Source organism: Ahaetulla prasina, chromosome 3 (genome assembly GCF_028640845.1).
Source record: "Ahaetulla prasina isolate Xishuangbanna chromosome 3, ASM2864084v1, whole genome shotgun sequence".
In the NCBI taxonomy this organism is placed as follows: domain Eukaryota; kingdom Metazoa; phylum Chordata; class Lepidosauria; order Squamata; family Colubridae; genus Ahaetulla; species Ahaetulla prasina.
Genome location: NC_080541.1, coordinates 128,513,575 through 128,532,540, shown reverse-complemented (window position 1 = coordinate 128,532,540; position 18,966 = coordinate 128,513,575). Strand labels below are relative to the sequence as shown.

Sequence of the window (18,966 nt, the reverse complement as noted above, 5' to 3'; positions counted from 1 at the left end):
GGTGTTCTTCTATACCAGTGGGAGAGAAGATAATATTCTCTGGATATGTTGAACACTAAATCTTTAGTGCTTTTATATCAGTGGATGCAGTGTTTTGTACCACACAAATTATCTAGCCTTCTACGTGGGCAGAATGGGGAATGATTGATTTCAGTTGCTAAGAAAATCTCGACACCTTTACATTTTGGGGTAAAGAGTTTTTAATATTTATTTAGCAATGGAAAAATGGTAAGTTTAAATGTTCTGTTTTGAGTATATTTTGAGACAAACAGCCAAAGCAATCTTGATATTTAGGTAAAGAGTGCATGTTAAACTGTTTTCTGGGTAAATGAAATGTGGTGCTGAAATGTGAACTAAGGTACTTGATGTTCCTTCTCAGATTCACCTCCTGGATGCTAAAAGACAGTGTGAGGCTGAAGTGAATCTTCATGCTAATACAAAAGAGCTGCTGAAGAATGCTCAAAAGGAGATAGCAGCGTTAAAGCAGCAGCTCCACAATATGGAAGCTCAAATAGCCTCTCAGTCATTGCAGAGAGCTCCTGGCCAAGGTAAGGGGGAAAAAAGGTGTGTTGCCAGTTAGAACCTATACCCAATGTGAGAACCAGGGAAGAGGAACTTCAGCACAATATGTAGAATTCAGCAAGTCAGAGATATTTCGAAGAAGCTGAATATAAGGCTTTCATGGCACTGTTTTGTGAGGGCTTTTAAAATACTTCTTCTAAATGATGCAATTCAAATTTAATTTATTTTAACATTGGGCCAAAATGATAATTGGTGGGGTGTAACTGTATACCGTTTTGTAGAAGTTGAAGATACTGCCTTGTTAAACAGGCAGAGCTATAGCCTATGCAATGGTAGACTGACATTCCCTTTTTTTCTGGGTTGTGCGAGGATCATTATGTTGGTTTATAAACTGCAAATCAGTTTCTGGCTTTGTATAATAAGTGAAACGGCTACAGCCAATTTTATCTGTTTGCCTGCTTCACAAGCACTTAAATTTCATAATGTTATTTGTTGATCGTAGTCTTTCTTTTGCGTTAAAAAGCCTTTGTGAATAAATACTGAAAGTTACTGAACCGTTGAGAAAATATTATGTACTATAAGAAAATGTACTATAAATGTGCTATTAATTCACATAATAAATCCCTATTTAATAATTGCTTCCAAATTTTTAGGTCAGTCTAGTGTTGGAGAGGATGTGGAGGATCTTGTAAGTCGATTGAGGCAATCTGATGACCAAGTTAATGATTTGAAGGAGAGGCTAAAGACTGCCACAAGTAATGTGGAGCAGTACCGAACTATGGTTGTTAGCCTTGAAGAATCCCTTAACAAAGAAAAGCAGGTAATATGTTTTTAATATTATCCACTAAATATAATTCAGTTATGGAACTTTGTTTTCCTGATGAAATTCCACCTGAGAATTTTCTCATCAGGAAATGCATGTAGCAAGACGAAAGTATTCCTTTTAAGGAGCACTTGGCCATTCAGCCTTGTTCCTGATTGACCACAATAATTTTTTGTCCCCTACATCTGATCTAGGACAAATTTGGGGTTGAATGGCCATGACTAGGGTTGGTTCAATACTTATGAAGTTATTCTGATATGTTTAGAAAGTATTTCTGAACAGTTTCAGAACGTTTTAGCCAGATTGCCGTCTAATGAAAGATTTCCTGATTGTATCATCTATATTTTGTTTCAGTGATACTGAATGCCTGTTTGCTTTCAGATGAAATTCAGACAGCTTGTTCTTTCTTCTTTTTTTTTTATTTGCATTTATATCCCGCCCTTCTCCGAAGACTCAGGGCGGCTTACACTATGTCAAGCAATAGTCTTCATCCATTTGTATATAATATACAAAGTCAATTTATTGCTCCCAACAATCTGGGTCCTCATTTTACCTACCTTATAAAGGATGGAAGGCTGAGTCAACCTTGGGCCTGGTGGGGCTTGAACCTGCAGTAATTGCAAGCAGCTGCTGTTAATAACAGACTGCATTAGTCTGTTGAGCCACCAGAGGCCCTAGCTTTAGGCTAGAACTAGCCAATCTTTGGTGGAGCAGAACTGTACTTAATTTGGCAAAAGGCAGAAGGGAATGATCAAGTTTTTCAGTAGTTAGTTAATGTAAAGTAGCAGGTGGAACATCTACACATGGATTGGGCTGGCATTTTGTTTTTCCCCCCTTGGTTTGAAGATGCATAAGGTTTCTTTATTTAATGGAATAAGCCTACTTTAGTCTTGAATCATAGTTCACATGTATTTTATCCCTCAAAATATCAGGTAACAGTTATTCATTGGTCAAAAGGGTTTTTGAAAATACAAAGGCAGCATTAGGGGAAGCTGAGTTTGCCCATCCATACTGTAAAAAAAATTGATACATCAAAAAGATATTATTTTCATCCACTTAACCCTTTGTCCTTTCTTATTTCATTTGAAAACATAACAGATGGTAAAGAAAAACAGTCAGTTTGACTTTAAAGTGTGTTTCCAAAATGATCTGTATTTCTCTTTTGCTACAGCAGAATACTTCCTTTTTAAGGCTCTGGACTAAATTAATTGTTTTGCTCTAAACTTTTGACTGGTTAATTATTCTATTAGGTTCTTTTCAACATTGCTTTTCAGAATGTAATAAGCCATCTTGATAGCAATGAACAGACAAGTAAGAAGTGAATGTTTTGTGCAAAAATTGCTATATGTCCTGTAAACTGATTTAGCTTCATTGGATGTAAGATACATATGCTCTCTCAATGCCTGCTGCCTCTGAATGCATTGTAGGAAGAGAGCCTGTGGTGGCAAGATACCATGAGAGTGGTAGCACCTTTTCCAACTGAGCAAAAATAAAAGGTATAAGCTTTCACAAGGTGTGTCTTCAGATGCTGCAATATGTCTAACCCTTACATTCCTCTTTCTATTTTTCGTTGATTGAATCAGATGAATCATCTGAAACAATATATTTTCAAAATGGGATAAGAGCACATAGGTAATATTGTGATGGCATTGCCTTTCTCCAAATGTTTTATTTATATAGGTTTAATATTTATTTTGCTTGTCTTTGGAACTCTAAAGCATAAGCATGCTATTATTCCATGAATGTTTTTCAGACTTGTTGCTTAACTTGGATAAATATTCCTCGGGCTATGAGAAGACTAGCTGCTAAGTCAATTTAGAGCCATAGAAGTGTCTTTAAGATACATAAATTACACTTTCCATGCTGAAGAAACCTGAAATACAATTGTATCGATGCATTTCTCTTATATATACTCTTACCTTGATTCCATCTTACTGTGTAGGTGACTGAAGAGGTTCGGGCCACTGTTGAGACCCGCTTGAAAGAGTCATCAGAGTATCATTCCCAGCTAGAGAAGAAACTAATGGAGGCTGAGAAAGAAAAACAGGAGCTTCAAGATGAAAAACGTAAAGCTATAGAAAACATGGAACAGCAGGTATAACTAACACAATTCTTTTCTGCATCAGACTTTCTTGTTAATGTACATAACCGGAAAAGAGAAGTAGCATAGGGACAACATGTAAGAAGTTCTAAGTGTTCCTGTTTTGGTTTGTCATATTTTTTTTTCTTGTTGAAACACTTTGGAACACTCCTTGCTTTTTGAGTTTGCCACATAGGTCAAGGTCATGTTATTTTAGATGTTGGGAAGTTGCTCTGCTTTTATTTGTCCTCCTGTACAACCAGCATTATGTTCTTCCAAGGAATTGCAGAAGAACTGAAAGTCAAGCACTTTGTTGCTCGTTTTAGCACAATTAAGATAAAACTTGAACTAATTTTCAAATTTTTAACAATTTCAAATGTTTCTCCAAAACATTTTCTTTAGAAATCATGTTACTAGATGCAACTGATTCTCTTTATTGATGGAAAACGCTAATCCAGAAAAGTTTTCTGTCAGAAGAGTGAGGGAAATGAATTTTGGCTGTTTTACTGTCACTGCAATTTCAGCTGGGAGATTTTGGAAGATACAGAAACTTAGAGTGAAGAGAATCGTTTCCTGCACTGACAGAAACATCCATCAGCTTCAGCTGAATGCTGTTACTTGAATATAAAATATGTTAGCAATTGGAATCAAAATGAATCATGATATTCATTCATATTATATTCTCTTTCTGAAATTTTCTCTGTCCATCTCTCTATCTCTGTTTCTCTTACCAGAGTGAATATCTTTGTATCTCTGTTTCTATCTTTGGGGGTCAAAGATCTTTCATCTGGCTGTTTTTATATGCCTGGCATTGTATAAAGCTGGTTAAGGGTTAAGTAGCTTGGTAATAGAACATCCAAAATAATAATTTAAAAAAGTTTTTAAAAGTTAGTTACTGTTTCTTTCTGTCTTTTGCTTTCCAGATTATTCATAATTAAAACACATAATTTTAATTTACTCATTAAAATTTGTGGCAGCAGAGAAAGGCTGCACAAAAAGAATTGGAGACCAAGATACTTTTTATTTGCAATTTGTGTTCTGTACATTTTAGTTTATAGAAGAATAGAAAGATCCATTCAATGATGGTTTCAGTCACTATGTGTTCAAAGGTCTAAGGATTTATAGGAAAACTTGTATTTCCATGTCTGCTGGGAATATCTAGTATCGGATTTCATTTTCCATCTCTCTGCTTCTCCTGTAGTTTGATCTTTCACAGATCAGAAATCTGGTATGAGATAGGCCAAATTGAAGTATGCCGAAGAACAGCAAATGGTTGGTTGTAGATATGGAAAAATTTAGATTGTCTGACCCTGTCCCATCCCAAAGCTAAATATCTATGATTCAGTTGAATCCCCTCCAACAGCAAGCTGCACAAGATCATTTTAAGACACACGCACTCCCAAAAAAAGATGTGATAACATAAATGCCTCTTGATTCACTTCTACCCTGACAGTTTGCAGGCAGGCAATATCTTAAAAGTCCTTAGATTCCTCTATAACTGTATTAAAAATATTTCTTTGGGAATATCTGGAAGCAGAAATGTATTAGGGATATTTCTTGATAAGGAATTTTATTGTTTAAAGTGCTGAAAATATTTGACCTTAAGTTAGGCAAGTCCATTACATTTTTAGTCATTGTTATTTTAAAACCTAAGTCTATACTATTCTTTTACATAAACATTTTTTAAAGAAATGAAAATTTGACCCTTGATGCTTTGTTTGTAGCTTTCTGAGTTAAAGAAAAATCTCTCCAATATGAAGTCTGAACTTCAGGAAGCTCTCCAGAGAGCAAACACAGCACTCAGCAATGAACAACAAGCTAAACGGGACTGCCAAGAGCAAGTATGGTTCTCAAATGTTTGGCTGACCTTTGCAGTTGAATTAAGTATTGATTAAATTGGGTAAATGGTTTAGAGTCACTTTTGCATGTCAGTAATAAGTGTACATCAATTATGAAGAAGGCATTCTAATGCTAATTTTTCCGTCTCGCAGAAGACGCTTCAAAATTAAATGTTCTGTTATTGTTGCTGTTCTGTGATGTAAAATAATTTTTTTTTCTTGAAAGTCTGAAAGAGATTTAATACATCGGCTTTTATTTCCACTCATAGATCCTTAATAAATCAACAGGGGGCTTTTTGACCACCCATTATGTTTTCATACACATAAGTCAATGGTGAAATAATATGCTAGCATAGAACATTGGACTTCAACTTGTACATTAAGTTTCTGGGAGTATCCACCTATATATTATTTCTGTTTTGGTATTATTTGTCCTCTGCATCCTTTTTTGAATAATACTGAACCCCATTTCAATTATGAAATGTTACATTAGAAGAAATTATTTTCTTCTAATGTAACATTTATATCAAAATCTTAGGGGAACATTCATGGTGAACTTATGGTGACTGATGGTGATTTTGTTTTCTGCATAGATACATTTGTATTTCGTTTAGCCAGCAAGTATAAATCTGTTACTTAGGAAGCAACCATAAGGAAACTAAATCATTGAATTTCTTACAAACTCTGAAGCAATGATAATTCTGCCTTCTTATAGGCAAAGATAGCTGCTGAAGCTCAAAATAAATATGAACGGGAGCTGATGCTTCATTCTTCTGACGTTGAAGCTTTACAAGCTGTCAAGGAGCAAGTTGCAAAGAATTCCACAATAAAGCAGCAACTAGAGGAAGCAGCCCAAAAAGCAGAATCCACATTACGAGAGAGCAGAGCTTCATGGGAAGAACGAGAAAGAGCATTAAAGGTGAAGGATGTTTTTTCTTCTTCTTCCTGACTCTAGCAATCTGGCCTTTTTTATGACTGTGCCTAGTCTTTAAATTAAACAAAATTTATTTGTTTAAGCTTCTGGGATGATCAGTTTTGGTCTTCTATCCTAGGATGAAGCTTCTAAGCTTGCATCTCGCTGTGAAGACTTAGAGAAACAAAGTCAACTGTTGCACGAACAGCTGGAAACTCTTAGCAACAAGATGATGGCTTCAATGAAGGAAGGCGGGTCAGGAGCCCTGAATGTGTCTCTCAGTGAAGAAGGAAAATCACAAGAGCAAATGGTAGAAATTCTCAGGTATTTTTGAGTTCAATGTGTTGATCTAATACAGTTTTGATTAATGCTTGCATGGTACCACATGCATACCATACCCACATTTTGCAGCTCAGTTTGCATGCAGTGTGTGAGAAGTTGAACATGAAATATCTTCGAAGCAGCGCAACTGTTAGAACACCTATGATATTGAACAAGTAGGAGCACCATGATTGTCTACATCTTCTTTGTCTTGAATTTCTACCCTGTACATTCTCTATCCTATTTAACTACTGTGTGATCATAGGGAACTATGATTGAGAGATGAATCTAAATTCCCAAATCTAATTTATATCTTATTTGAGGTTTGATTGTCTCTTGCTCATATACCCACTAATGCAAGCTTCCCAGGATTGGGAGGACAACTCATTCATTCTTCATTCCAAAATAATGATGCCATATTCAGATCTAGAGTGTGATGTGCCCTCTCTAGAGATCTAGAGTGCCCACTAAAACTGGGATTTAGTTTTAGCCAAAACTAAATTTCAGTTTTGGTGAATAATACACCTGTTTTTTATTTAGAGGTGTATATTTAAATTTCAGTATTTTTTTATTTTAAATTGAAATATCTAAATGTTTACATTTGTAGACCAAAAAATCCCCATCAAGACTATTTTGGAGCGCTATAAACTTAACTGGGATTTTCTTTTTCCCTATGACAGGTTTATTCGCAGAGAAAAGGAGATTGCAGAAACTCGATTTGAGGTTGCACAAGTAGAGAGCTTACGCTACCGCCAGCAGGTTGAACATTTAGAAAGAGAGTTGCATGAACTGCAGCAAAGTCTGAATGCAGAGAGGGAGAAAGTACAAGTATGTATCCACACGTTCCTTCTTATCCTTTTTTTTGGGGGGGGGGTGGTTCTGAGCCAACCAACAAGCATTACGACTTACTGCGAGACCGCACATATTATCAAGAAATATCACTTTAATAATAGGCAATACCACTGACTTGTTTTCAGAAATGCTACTTTTGGGACATAAAAGAATGCCAGATATGCAAACCTGAAAAACTAAATTAATGGTTCTCTTAAAAAAACCATGAGATTTTTCTAAGAAAATATATAATTGTTGCTCTTGGAAGATGGTTTGTTGTATATGTAGAAGAATGGTATAAAAGCCAAATGTGCCTGGTTGATATATAATAGTTGGCTATGAACTTGAGTACACAAATGTCCTAGAATTTTTGTTACTACATAAGATTTTGTAACAGAAAATGCATGCAAGGAGAATTATAGGAGGAGGAGGCTTAATCCTCTGGGCTCATGGGTCTTATTCAGTTCTACTATATTTCTTGTATGACCTCAGTTTGGGAGTTCACACATACTTTACATATAGTTTAGTATAAATATTTTGTGGCATTTATAAGCAATAATTTCTCGAGATGAAAAACTGAAAATGAAAAGCAAGTTAGGAATTTGAAACATATATATGGATTTGAACACTGCATTGTGTTGTAGGTGACTGCAAAAACAATTGCTCAACATGAAGAATTAATGAAGAAGACAGAGACAATGAATGTTTTGATAGAAACAAATAAGATATTAAGAGAGGAAAAAGAGAAATTGGAACAAGAACTTCAGCAAATGCAAGCAAAAGTTAGTATGAATTTTAAATTTGTCCTTGAAACCTCTAAAACAAATTCTCTAAATTAGTCTTTTGCCTATACAGTTATAAATCTGTGATTTTCATTTAATTCAGAACTCTGAAAGAATATTGCACTATTGGTACTTATTTTTAAAAAACTGTTTCGTTCTCCTAAATTTTGCAGAATGAACACGATCTGATTATTGACTTGTAGGAAGTTGGAAAATTTAAAAGCTCCTTTGAAATTTATATCTTATCTACAGTTATAACCATAGTCTTTTTACCAACAAACGGGTGAAATATTAAAAGATATAAAACAAGCTATTTATTTTCTCAAACAAAAACAAATGTTGTATTTTGACTGTATGGGGAAACAATGCTCCAAGTAATTCTCCCCAGTGATGATTTCAGGTGCGTAAGCTGGAAGCTGATATCTTGCCTCTGCAAGAATCCAATGCTGAGCTCAGTGAGAAAAGTGGGATGCTTCAAGCAGAGAAAAAGCTGCTGGAAGAGGATGTCAAACGATGGAAAGCCCGAACTCAAGTGAGCTCCTTTTAGTTTCTAGAGCATGCACTGTGTTTCTACAGAATTAAAAACAGTTTCTTTCTTAAAATGGTTGAAAACATAGGAATAATGAAAGAACAAAAATAATTTTAAAAAGGTTAACAGTTACTGTCGAAGGTTGTGAGTCTATATCTGTGATATACCTTATGCTATATAAAAAAGAATGACAAAGCAATCAAGGTATGAAGAAGCTTGAAGAATGAGATTGATAATAAAATGTGAGACGTTTCATGGGTGCAGATTATTTGAGAAAAAAAGAATATCCATGGGTACAATTCCCCTAAAACTAAAGTTATAAAGAATTAGTCTTTAAGTTTTCATTAGATTTTTTCTTCTGAAGTATCAGTTATAAGTGGTGAGGAATATATAGTATATATAGTATATATCTTCTTCCCTTTCCCTCTCTCTCCTTCTCCCTCTCCCTCTCTCCCTCCCTCCCTCCCCCCTCCTCTCTCTCTCTTCTTACGTATCAGATTTGTACTCTAAATCCCCTGAATCACTTATAGCATTGGTTCACAGTATCTAGAACAGGGGTCCCCAACCCCGGTCCATGGACCAGCACTGGTCCATGGCATGCCAACAACCAGTCTGCACAAACAAGTGAAGCCCCATCTGCAGGATGCAGGCAGTGCACGAAACCACACCCCCTCGGTCTGTGGAAAAGTAGCTCTACCGAACCGGTCTCTGGTCCCAAAAGGTAGGGAGCTGCTGATCTAGAAGAAACCCTTTGGATGTGGTCATTTTGATCCACATTAGTTTTAGTTTCACTTTTACATTCTTTCACAAGAGTACTAATGCACAGAGTACTAAATTAAGAGTACAAATGCACAAGAGTACTAAATTAAAGAGTACAAATGCACAAGAGTATTAAATTAAAATTATATCTGCCTTAAGTTTAAGATTGTTTAATGTTCTCTTCCAGCATTTACTGAGCCAACAAAAAGATGCAGATGTTGAAGAATATCGGAAGCTTCTTTCAGAGAAGGAGGTGAACAACAAACGCATTCAGCAGCTAAGTGAAGAAATAGGCAGGCTTAAAGCAGAAATTGCAAGGTGATTTGTAAAGACTGCCTTATAATCTGAAAAAACACTGGGGTACTGTCAGTTCTTTTCTGAAAACTAATATATTGTATTCCTTTACATGAGCTCACAACATCTTCACATCTATGTTTGTTCAATTTTTACTTGTAGGGAATTAGATGTTCTTGTTCCACTTGCCTAAATGGTACTCTTGTATTGCATTTCTTAAATATACTGCATCTTGCTTTCCTGATATTCCATGTTTGATCGTTCCCTCCTTCCTGCAATGTGGATAAAATTGAACAATATGATAGTAGCTGAAAAGCTTTTGTAATAGAACAAATGCTTTACATCCTCATTTCACTCCCCTGCATCTCCAATTAAATTATCTCAAATCACAGGATGAGAAAAATCTTTGCCCAGCTTCAAAGATGAAATATATGGAGACTTGGTTCCAGAGTTTTCTTGACAGATTAGAATAGCATTTGCGCAGAATACTGTCACTGTATTCTTTATACTTTCCTGACCCATCACTCACTTTCCAGAAGTAGAAGTATTAAGAGTCAGGAGAAGAGGGCCCAGGAAAGACCCTTGCTGTCTGAGCAAGATCACAAATTTCCTAAACTCTGACCAAAACAGTTTGCTCCTTTGGTTGGCATTTTATCCACCTGTTGAGTTCTTCTCAAGGCCCTGGAGTAGGCAGATGTTGTTTGCTGGTGTTAAAAGTAAACTTGTGGGGTGTAAGCTGCTCCAAGTAAAGCTACCTTTTGCAATTGATTGGTGGCAACTTTATAAAGCCAATGGTATTCAAGTGGTGGTCCGGACGTTTTAGGGATTGCACCTAAGGAGCGTACCTTTGCTTTCTTTTATCACAGTTCTAATTCTATTTACAGGTCTTTGCATTTTCTAATTTTCACCAGTTCTCTTAAAACAAAAGAGTGGACTGTTATGTGCAGGTTCTTCTCTATTTGAATTCTAAAGTCCCAAAACACTTTAGCTTTTTTATTTTCTATTACTTTGTGGTTTCCTTTGTTTGCAGATAAATGATATTTCCTTCAGATATTAGATTTTTATCTGCCTGATAAATGTTCTCTGAAAGTTTAACATTTCTTTGAAACTTTTTAATTGGATCTTTGAAACCAAATATTCATTTAAATTGTTCAAATTTTAAAAATTACAGCAGTTGTATTTTGTGTTCATTTGTAGTTAATCCATTTTCTTTCTTTTTTTAAATTTTTTTAAATTAAATATACAATTTAAAAACATTGGACATGGTGCAACTTGTCTGGTACATACTTTTCTAACACTTTTTCTTTTGTATAGATTACAATATAATGTCATGCATATTTCATATATACTTTTTGTACATTAAATCACTCTCCAGTTATATACATATTCCCTTCATATCTATTCAAATCCTGTTTACTCCTATCTAATATTTCTTATATTATTATTTTTTCTCCCCTTTTCTTCACTTTGTTTCTAAGTCTCTATCCCTACATTCCTCCTTTTCTCTAGCCATTATGAAATGTATTCCAGGTTACATAGAATTCCGATTCATCTTTATCTTTGAGCTCCATTGTTAACCTGTCCATTTCTGCACAGGTCAATATTTTGTTGATTATTTCTGCCTCCTGTGGGTTCTCTGCATTTCCAATTTTGTATGAATATCAACCTCGCTGCCATTAATATGTGTACCATAAGTTATATCTCTTCTTTTTTGTAATTATCCCTTACTATACCCAAAAGGAAGAGTTCTGGTATCATATCTATCATCTGGTTTAATATCTCTTCTAGCCACTGTTTTATTTGGAGCCAAAAATCCTTGGCTTTTGGGCATCCCCACCACATATGATAATAAGTGCTTAGTATTGCTTTACATATCCAACATTTCAGTGAGCAGTTTTTGCATCTTGGCCAGTCTTGTGGGTGGGAGATGCCACCTATAAAACATCTTGTATTGATTTTCTTTGTAAGCAGTGGCTAGAGTAAGCTTTCTGTTCCTCTCCCATAGTTTTTGCCAGCTGTCTAGATCTATGTCATACCCAAAATTCTTACTCGAGGTGAGCATGGTCTCTTTCACTTGCTCTTCTATTATGTCATAGTCCAGTAAATATTTCGTCCAATTCTATAGGTTCAGTCCTTATGCCCCATTCATTTTTATCTCTCATGTATTGGGATTGGATCTGAAGATATGACCTCCATTCTAGTTCTATCCCATCTTCTTGTAAGTCCTGTCTAGACCTCAGCTCTCCTTTTTCATTCAATATGTCTTTGTACGTCATCCTAACTTAATTCCTAATTTCATGAAATTTGGATGTACAAACATTTCCAGGGTCGACAGCCAACTGGGAATTTCTATATAATTTTGATGCTTAATTTTTATCCAAACATCCAATAGAGCTCTTCTCATGAGGTGTTTCTGTGCTTTATGTTTCCCGTCCCAAAGTATTTAATCCATTTTCAATTAATTTTAAGAACAAATGCATCACTGACAACAACTCAGAATCTGGTCCAGAGCCTCCGGGAAGATTTAACAAAAACAAAAACAGAAAAGGAAAACCTTCAAAAGGACCTGGAGTTGAAAGTAGTAGACATCCAAGAGAAAGTCAAGACAATAACTCAAGTCAAGAAAATTGGACGTCGCTACAAGACTCAATATGAAGAGCTGAAAGCACAGCATGATAAGGTAAGGTTTTTGCCATTCATGGTCTGTGAAAGTTGACCAGCACAGCTTAGAAGCACCTGATAGTTTTCAGGTTTATGTAGTCTTAATGAGTACCAGTGGTCATACTTCTGCTTAGTCTTCATGCTTCCTGTTAATGTCAATGTGGTTAAGCTACATATTAAATCTGAAATTACCCTAGGAGAGAGAATCTGTATACTTAAGAGGTGTTCAACAACTGAACATTGATGATACTTTTTTGATTTCCTCAATATCCTTTCTATGATACTTAAGAGAAGTCACTTCTTTTGCTTTATACATGTGTTTCCTCTTTCACATCTTTTTTTCTGTAACAGTGATCTGATTGTGCTGGCTACCTTAGGCTATAGCCTCACAAAACCTCCTTTTCCTCAACTGACAAACACATATCCATCTTCTGAAATGACCAGTCTACGTGGAGGGCCTGAAATGCTCAATGATCTTCTATAATGGCTAAATGGGCTTCATGCAACCACCCCCGTCTCTTTTAAGCATGTGCTGTAATTTTGTTAAAAACTATGGGGGTTTTTTCTCAGAAAACAAGAGAAGTAAAATATACTATGTATGTGTATATTTATGTGTATGTGCATCTGTTCATTTGTCTATCTCCCACATTCCAAATACTAGAGGAAGAACTATTTATTTAGCTATTTAATTATTAAATGTATATACCCCATCTTACTATCCAAAGCAGCTAAAAATACTAGCTTCTAGCTGCAAAACAATTCAGTTGAAGCTTTCTTATTATTCTGCATAGGCCTGTAACGTTGAATTTCATCTCCACAGCTTTAGTTCAGAAGACAGGCCAATGTGCAGGAGTTCTGTACGATGTGCTGTTGTAGAAGTTGTTAGCATGTATAAGCCTGGATATCGTTGTACAAACGTTATTATTAATGGTCTGAAATTGCAGATGGTTGCTGAGACTGCCACACAGGCTTTTGCGGAGCAGCCAGAACAGCATATTTCAGACAAAGAACATCAGGAGGTGAAAGAGGCACTAAACCAAGCTGAGGTCAAAATAAAAGCTTTAGAGGGACAGATTGAAATTCTACAGAAGGTAAGAGAACTTTCAAGGGGAGTATCTGTGCGGCTGTGATACATTTACTAGCAAAACAGAAGTAGAGTTTGTCACTCGAAAACTAAGTCGGGTTTAAGCCTCTAAAGCCAGGGTGTCAAACTTGATTTCATTGAGGGCCGCGTCAGCGTTGTGTTTGCCCTCGGGGGCTGGGGTGGGCAGGGCCAGGGTGGGCATGGCCAGTTTGACGTCACTCATGTTGGGGGCACCCACTGACGCTCTGCCAGCGAAAATGGACTCCCGATATCCGTTTTTAGCTGCGACGGCCTCCTGCAGCCCACTGCCAGTGAAAACAGAGCTCTAAGCTCTGTTTTCACTGACAGAGGGCTATAAGAGTCCATCGCAGCGGACTTCCGGTTGGCCCCACCTTTCTCGCTGGGTGCCTAACCTAAGGCACTCCGCACTGGCTATCGTAAAAGCCGGTGAAAACAGCGGAAAAACAGCTGTTCCCGGCTTCGATTTCCCTCTGAGTGAAAGAGAGAGAATAGAGCTGCAGTGGGGAGTGGTAGATTCCCCTAGGGGCTTTGTTTTTCTTATGCAGAGTCCCGAAGGGTTTGAATCCCATTGAAATCCTGCTATCTCCGGTCTTCAGTGCGCTCCTGCAAAAGCAGGAAAAGAGGAAGGTGTCCACCTCTCCTCAAATGATTTCTTTTTGTGGATTCCTATATGCAGACGGAAGAAGCACTAGTGAACAATTATTGGATTGCAAGTATTTTTGATTTCCTGACTTCCACCTTTTAAAAAGAGAAACTTTTTTTTCCCCTTGCTTTAACTGACTGTTTAAAATGGCGTTTGAGAGGAAGTGAAAGTAAAGGGAAGTAAAGTAAAGTAAAAAGGAGCAAGCTGCATAATTAAGAAGCTGAGAAACACTATTTGTGGATTGTAACGAATTGAGCTCTCCTATACTTAAAGGAAAAAAGGCGTTTATTTGCTGAGAAAGTGAAAGTGAATGGAGATTTTATATTATTGTGTTGGACTGTGGATTGTTGGATTATATTAGTTTGTTTAAGTATTTCATAAGGGGATTCTCCATAAGAACTTCGCCATGAAGGTTCTTTTAGAAGAATGGATTCGTGACTTTGTACAGGATTATACAGAAAGAATGTATTTAATTATTCAAAAATACGAATTGATAAAAAATGGGGATGTTTTGGATGAGAGCTTGGAGGAAATTAACCAGTGTAATCAGTACTTGGATGGAATGGAGGTGCAAACAAAAATGGATAAAAATGAAGATATGATCGTGAATAAACAAGATGATCTAACAAGGCTCTTTTTAAAAAGTTTAGATGAAATGCCTGAATCTGTGTTACAAGAGGCTGTCTCCTGAATTGGAAAAATTCACAGGGTTAATGCTTTCCAAGAGTTCTCTTTCCGGACTGATGGAATATATGGCAGTAACTTGTGGATTGTTGGACATAAGGAACTATTAGGAAATATTGTGATTGACTTTTTAAAAGGAGTAATGAAGGAAAGACAGAGACTAATGCATCAAATAAAATGGCAAGAGATAAAAGTATTATCCTTGAAAGAAGCTTTTTTTGAAATATTAACAGATAAAAATATTAGTGTCCCTGAAAGATTTTATGTGAGAAAGATCTGGAAGAAATGGGTTGATTATATGTTCCACATCTATCATAAAAGACTAAATATTTGGATTTATATTGGATTTTGAATATAAAGTTGAGATACTGTAATTTCTTGTATTCAAATTATATAATGTGTTCTACTGAATTGCAAATAGAATATTCTTGAAAGATCTTATGTAAGAAAGATTTGGGGGGAAAATTATATGGTTATAGAAGCTATAAGGGAGATATTCTCTGAATTGGATTGGACGTTTACGCATTAGCTGGTTTTAAATACTTTAGGATTAATTTGTTCTACTGATTTATATATCTTATTATTGTTAATTGTTATTTTTTTTTTTTTGGAGGATTTTGGTTATGTAAGGAGGAAGTCAGAGCTAGAGAGGAAAAATTGGTATAATAGTTTTGGGGGGAAATTTATTTTAGCATATGTTTGTTTTATTTTTAACTATACCTTGTGTTTGTTCTGGGAAGTCAGGGGTGAGGGGGGTGTGAAGGGAGGGGGGAAAGGGGCTGGGGGAAAGGGGGGGAAAAATTTTTTGTAAAACTTTTTGAATTAAAAAAAAAAAAGAGTCCATCGCAGCCAAAAACGGAGCTCGGGAGCCCGTTTTCACTGGCAGAGGCACTGTGGGCCATTCCTTCGCTATTTCCAGGCCCCGCAGGCCAGATCAAAGCACCTTGTGGGCCACATCCAGTCCACGGGCCTTGAATTGGACACCCCTGCTGTAAAGCTTAAGCTTCCACAAATAGTGGTTATGAGAATAAAATAGATTTCCCTCTGGGCACCTGAAGTCCTTTAAGGAAATTATATGGTAGAAAAAGGGTTTATAGAATCCATTCATAGGTATATTATACCAAAGGGTTAAAATAATGGAGCTATAGGGCACTTTAAGGTTTTTGTAGCAGGTTTATGTGAAGAATTCCTAGCATTATACCAATCCATCAGCTATGGAAAGTTGCAGTGGCCTAATGTTTCATGCCTGGGTTTCCATAGACTCTAGGAGAGAAGGACACTGAAGTAAAGAATCTTCAGGAGCAAATATCCCAGCTGCAATCAGACCTTTCCCGCCTTCGTCAAGATCTACAGGAAAAAACAACACAGGAAGAACAACTCAGACAACAAGTTGCTGAAAAAGAGGAGAAAACTAAAAAGACACTTCTGGCTGCCAAGCAGAGGATTGCACAGCTGGCGGGTAAGTTAGCTTTAAAGGTTTTAAATTCTAGAAAAAATGCCATTTTAAATAAGTGAGTTTGTAGAAGATTCACTATCGGATTTTGATTTAAATTAGCTTTTGGGAATTTTTGAAATTCCCAATTGAAAAACTGTTGGTTTTTCAAATGATTGTTCAACCGAAGTAGCATATGGGCTAACACGAAAGAAGAGTCTTTGTTAGATAATTCCTAATGCTGGAATTGATCACAGTTGCTATTCTCTTGGAAGAAGTTTAATAAGAACAGAGAAGGAAGGTGAACTAGAGAAAGGAGAGATTTGGGATACTTTTGTTTTTAGCTGTCTTTTATGGATTGTTGTGAGCCATTGAACCATTATGTGAAGCCATATAAGTCCCATAAATAAATAAATTGTCACATCAGTGGAGCCAATACTATAAGATTAACTCTCTCTTCCATTGATGAGACAGGACCAAGAACTTCCTTTTTCCTTCAGTAGGAAATGTATGTTCAGTTTATGTTCATGCATAGAATAGAAATAGAATAGAATAGAATAGAATAGAATAGAATATATTTTTTTTTATTGGCCAAGTGTGATTGGACATAGTTTGCTCAGAGAAGAGAGGCAGATTTGGCCTCTGCAAAAATTCTGAAAATTTCTGCAAGAGGAAATCCTTAGAAGTTAGTGCTGGACCACTACAAAGGAGGAAGCATCCTCCTTCCTTTGCCTTGTAAGAGAAGGCCTTTCTAAACCAGAGATATAAGGAAGCAGTAAGTGGGACAGCAGGAACACTACTACTCTCCTTACAGCGACGAAGAAATGGTGCCAGCATTGTGGAGATAAAGGGATAGGAAGGAAGGGGCAGAAGTTGCAACCAGATGGTGCCATTACCAATGCTTCTCCAAAATGATAGTCCAGTGGTTCCTACCTGATACAGGGAAGGTGCAGATCAAGAAAGTCCAAGAGTAAGCAGTTAAATAACATCCTCAAACCAGTGACCCCCCTCCCCCCAAATCTTAATCAAGCATATGGCTTAGGAGAAGACCAGGGTGCTGGACAGAACTAAGCTTGCCTACAAAGAGCGTACTCTATAGAGCCATGATGGTGAATCTATGGCACACAGAGCCCCCTTTGCTGCCACGCGCACCGTCGCCCCAGGTCAGATCTTTGTGACATTACTTTTGTGAGCTTCTGTTTCCCTACAAACGATGAAACAGAAGCTCACGAAAGAAAAAGTTCTTACCTCTTGCCCTGCAGCTGGCCTCCCGCCAGCCGGTTAGTCTTCGGGTCTCTACTGTGCCTGTGTGCATGTCTGCACATGCGCACATTTGCGCATGTGTGCATTTGTGCACCTTTCAGTTTGGGCATGTGTGCGCAAGCAGTTTGGGCACTCATTATCTAAAAGGTTCTCCATCACTGCTATAGAGTATAGGAAAACCAACTCGTTTGAACTATGATGTTGGAGAATGCTTCTGTGCATTCCTTGGGCAGCAAGTACTGATGCATATAATTTTTTCCTTCTTCTAAGAAGGAAGTTTGTAACATTTATAAAACTGTCAAGTTCATATTTTGGTTAAGAGTCCTTCAAAAATATATATCTCTTTACTAAAATACTTTGGTAAGCACTATCAAAATGAAGTGATGGTTCTCTTCTTTAATCCAGGGGCAAAAGATCAGCTGACTAAAGAAAATGAGGAATGGAAGCAAAAGAGCAGCACATTGGAGGAACAAAAAACAGAGTTAGAAGTTCGGATGAGTGCACTTAAATCACAATACGAAGGCCGAATTTGTCGTCTAGAACGAGAACTGAGAGAGCAACAAGAGAGACATCACGAACAGCGAGATGAACCTCCAGAATCTATTAACAAGGTAGATGTTTATGTTTTTACCTTTCATCTTCTGTGTAAGTTTAATGAAAGAGATTGACAAAACTAGTACTGATGATATTACCTAGCTCGGGTAATGAAATGTCTGCAAGAAAAAGCAAGGTCAAAGAGCATTAAGGACCCCACATCTCAACCGTGAGCTAAATATATTCTCCTTCATTAATAGATTGCTTGAAGTCTATTTTTCTTGACTGCTATCCCAAGGCAAACAGGAATAGTTTTAATATGGGGAAATTATCAGTTCTGTCCTGAATGACTAAACTGATATGCAGGAGCCTATGTTTTATCCAACTTGAGGATATATGTGGAGAACTGCTTCTCTGATGAGATTGCAAGAAAGGCTCTGGATAAATAGCAATAGCACTTAGACTTCTACACTGCTTCACAGCCCTCTAAGTGGTTTACAGAGTCAGCATATTGCCCACAACAATCTGGGGCCTCATTTTACCTATCTCAGGATGGAAGGCTGAGTCAACCTTGAGCCTAGTGAGACTCGAACTGCCAAATTGCAAGCAGCCGGCAGTCAGCAGAAATAGCCTGCAGTACTGCATTCTAACCACTGCACCACCGTGGCTCATATCACCCTATCCTGTAATTTCTATTGATTGAAAGCTACTTCAAGATTTTATAATAGGTAGCAGTATTCAAATATATTAAATGAATAACTTAACTACAGATATATTGGTGGTTATCTTTTACCTCCTCTGGCTTAAACTAATAATTCTTATCATTAGGCTCCAGAACAGCAAAGACAGATCACTCTTAAATCAACTCAAGCTGCGGGTGACCGAGGAATGTAAGTTCTTAATTTTTTTTCTATTATACTTTTTGAACCGTCTTAAACTTAATTTAGAAGCA

At 36.8% G+C, this 18,966-nt stretch overlaps 1 protein-coding gene across 3 annotated transcripts in view; it reads left to right on the top strand.

Moving 5' to 3' along the window:
• TPR (translocated promoter region, nuclear basket protein) overlaps window positions 1–18,966 on the top strand; it is a 65,274-nt gene that overhangs the window by 22,822 nt on the left and 23,486 nt on the right. For all 3 annotated transcript variants that reach the window (XM_058177864.1, XM_058177865.1, XM_058177863.1), the window contains exons 21-35: window positions 380–548; window positions 1,176–1,342; window positions 3,288–3,440; window positions 5,150–5,266; window positions 5,979–6,182; window positions 6,316–6,500; window positions 7,178–7,325; window positions 7,973–8,110; window positions 8,511–8,642; window positions 9,586–9,716; window positions 12,162–12,372; window positions 13,298–13,444; window positions 16,046–16,244; window positions 17,886–18,091; window positions 18,843–18,904. In XM_058177864.1, the coding sequence (XP_058033847.1) occupies window positions 380–548; window positions 1,176–1,342; window positions 3,288–3,440; window positions 5,150–5,266; window positions 5,979–6,182; window positions 6,316–6,500; window positions 7,178–7,325; window positions 7,973–8,110; window positions 8,511–8,642; window positions 9,586–9,716; window positions 12,162–12,372; window positions 13,298–13,444; window positions 16,046–16,244; window positions 17,886–18,091; window positions 18,843–18,904 (2,369 nt within the window). The remainder of the gene's footprint in view (window positions 1–379; window positions 549–1,175; window positions 1,343–3,287; window positions 3,441–5,149; window positions 5,267–5,978; window positions 6,183–6,315; window positions 6,501–7,177; window positions 7,326–7,972; window positions 8,111–8,510; window positions 8,643–9,585; window positions 9,717–12,161; window positions 12,373–13,297; window positions 13,445–16,045; window positions 16,245–17,885; window positions 18,092–18,842; window positions 18,905–18,966) is intronic.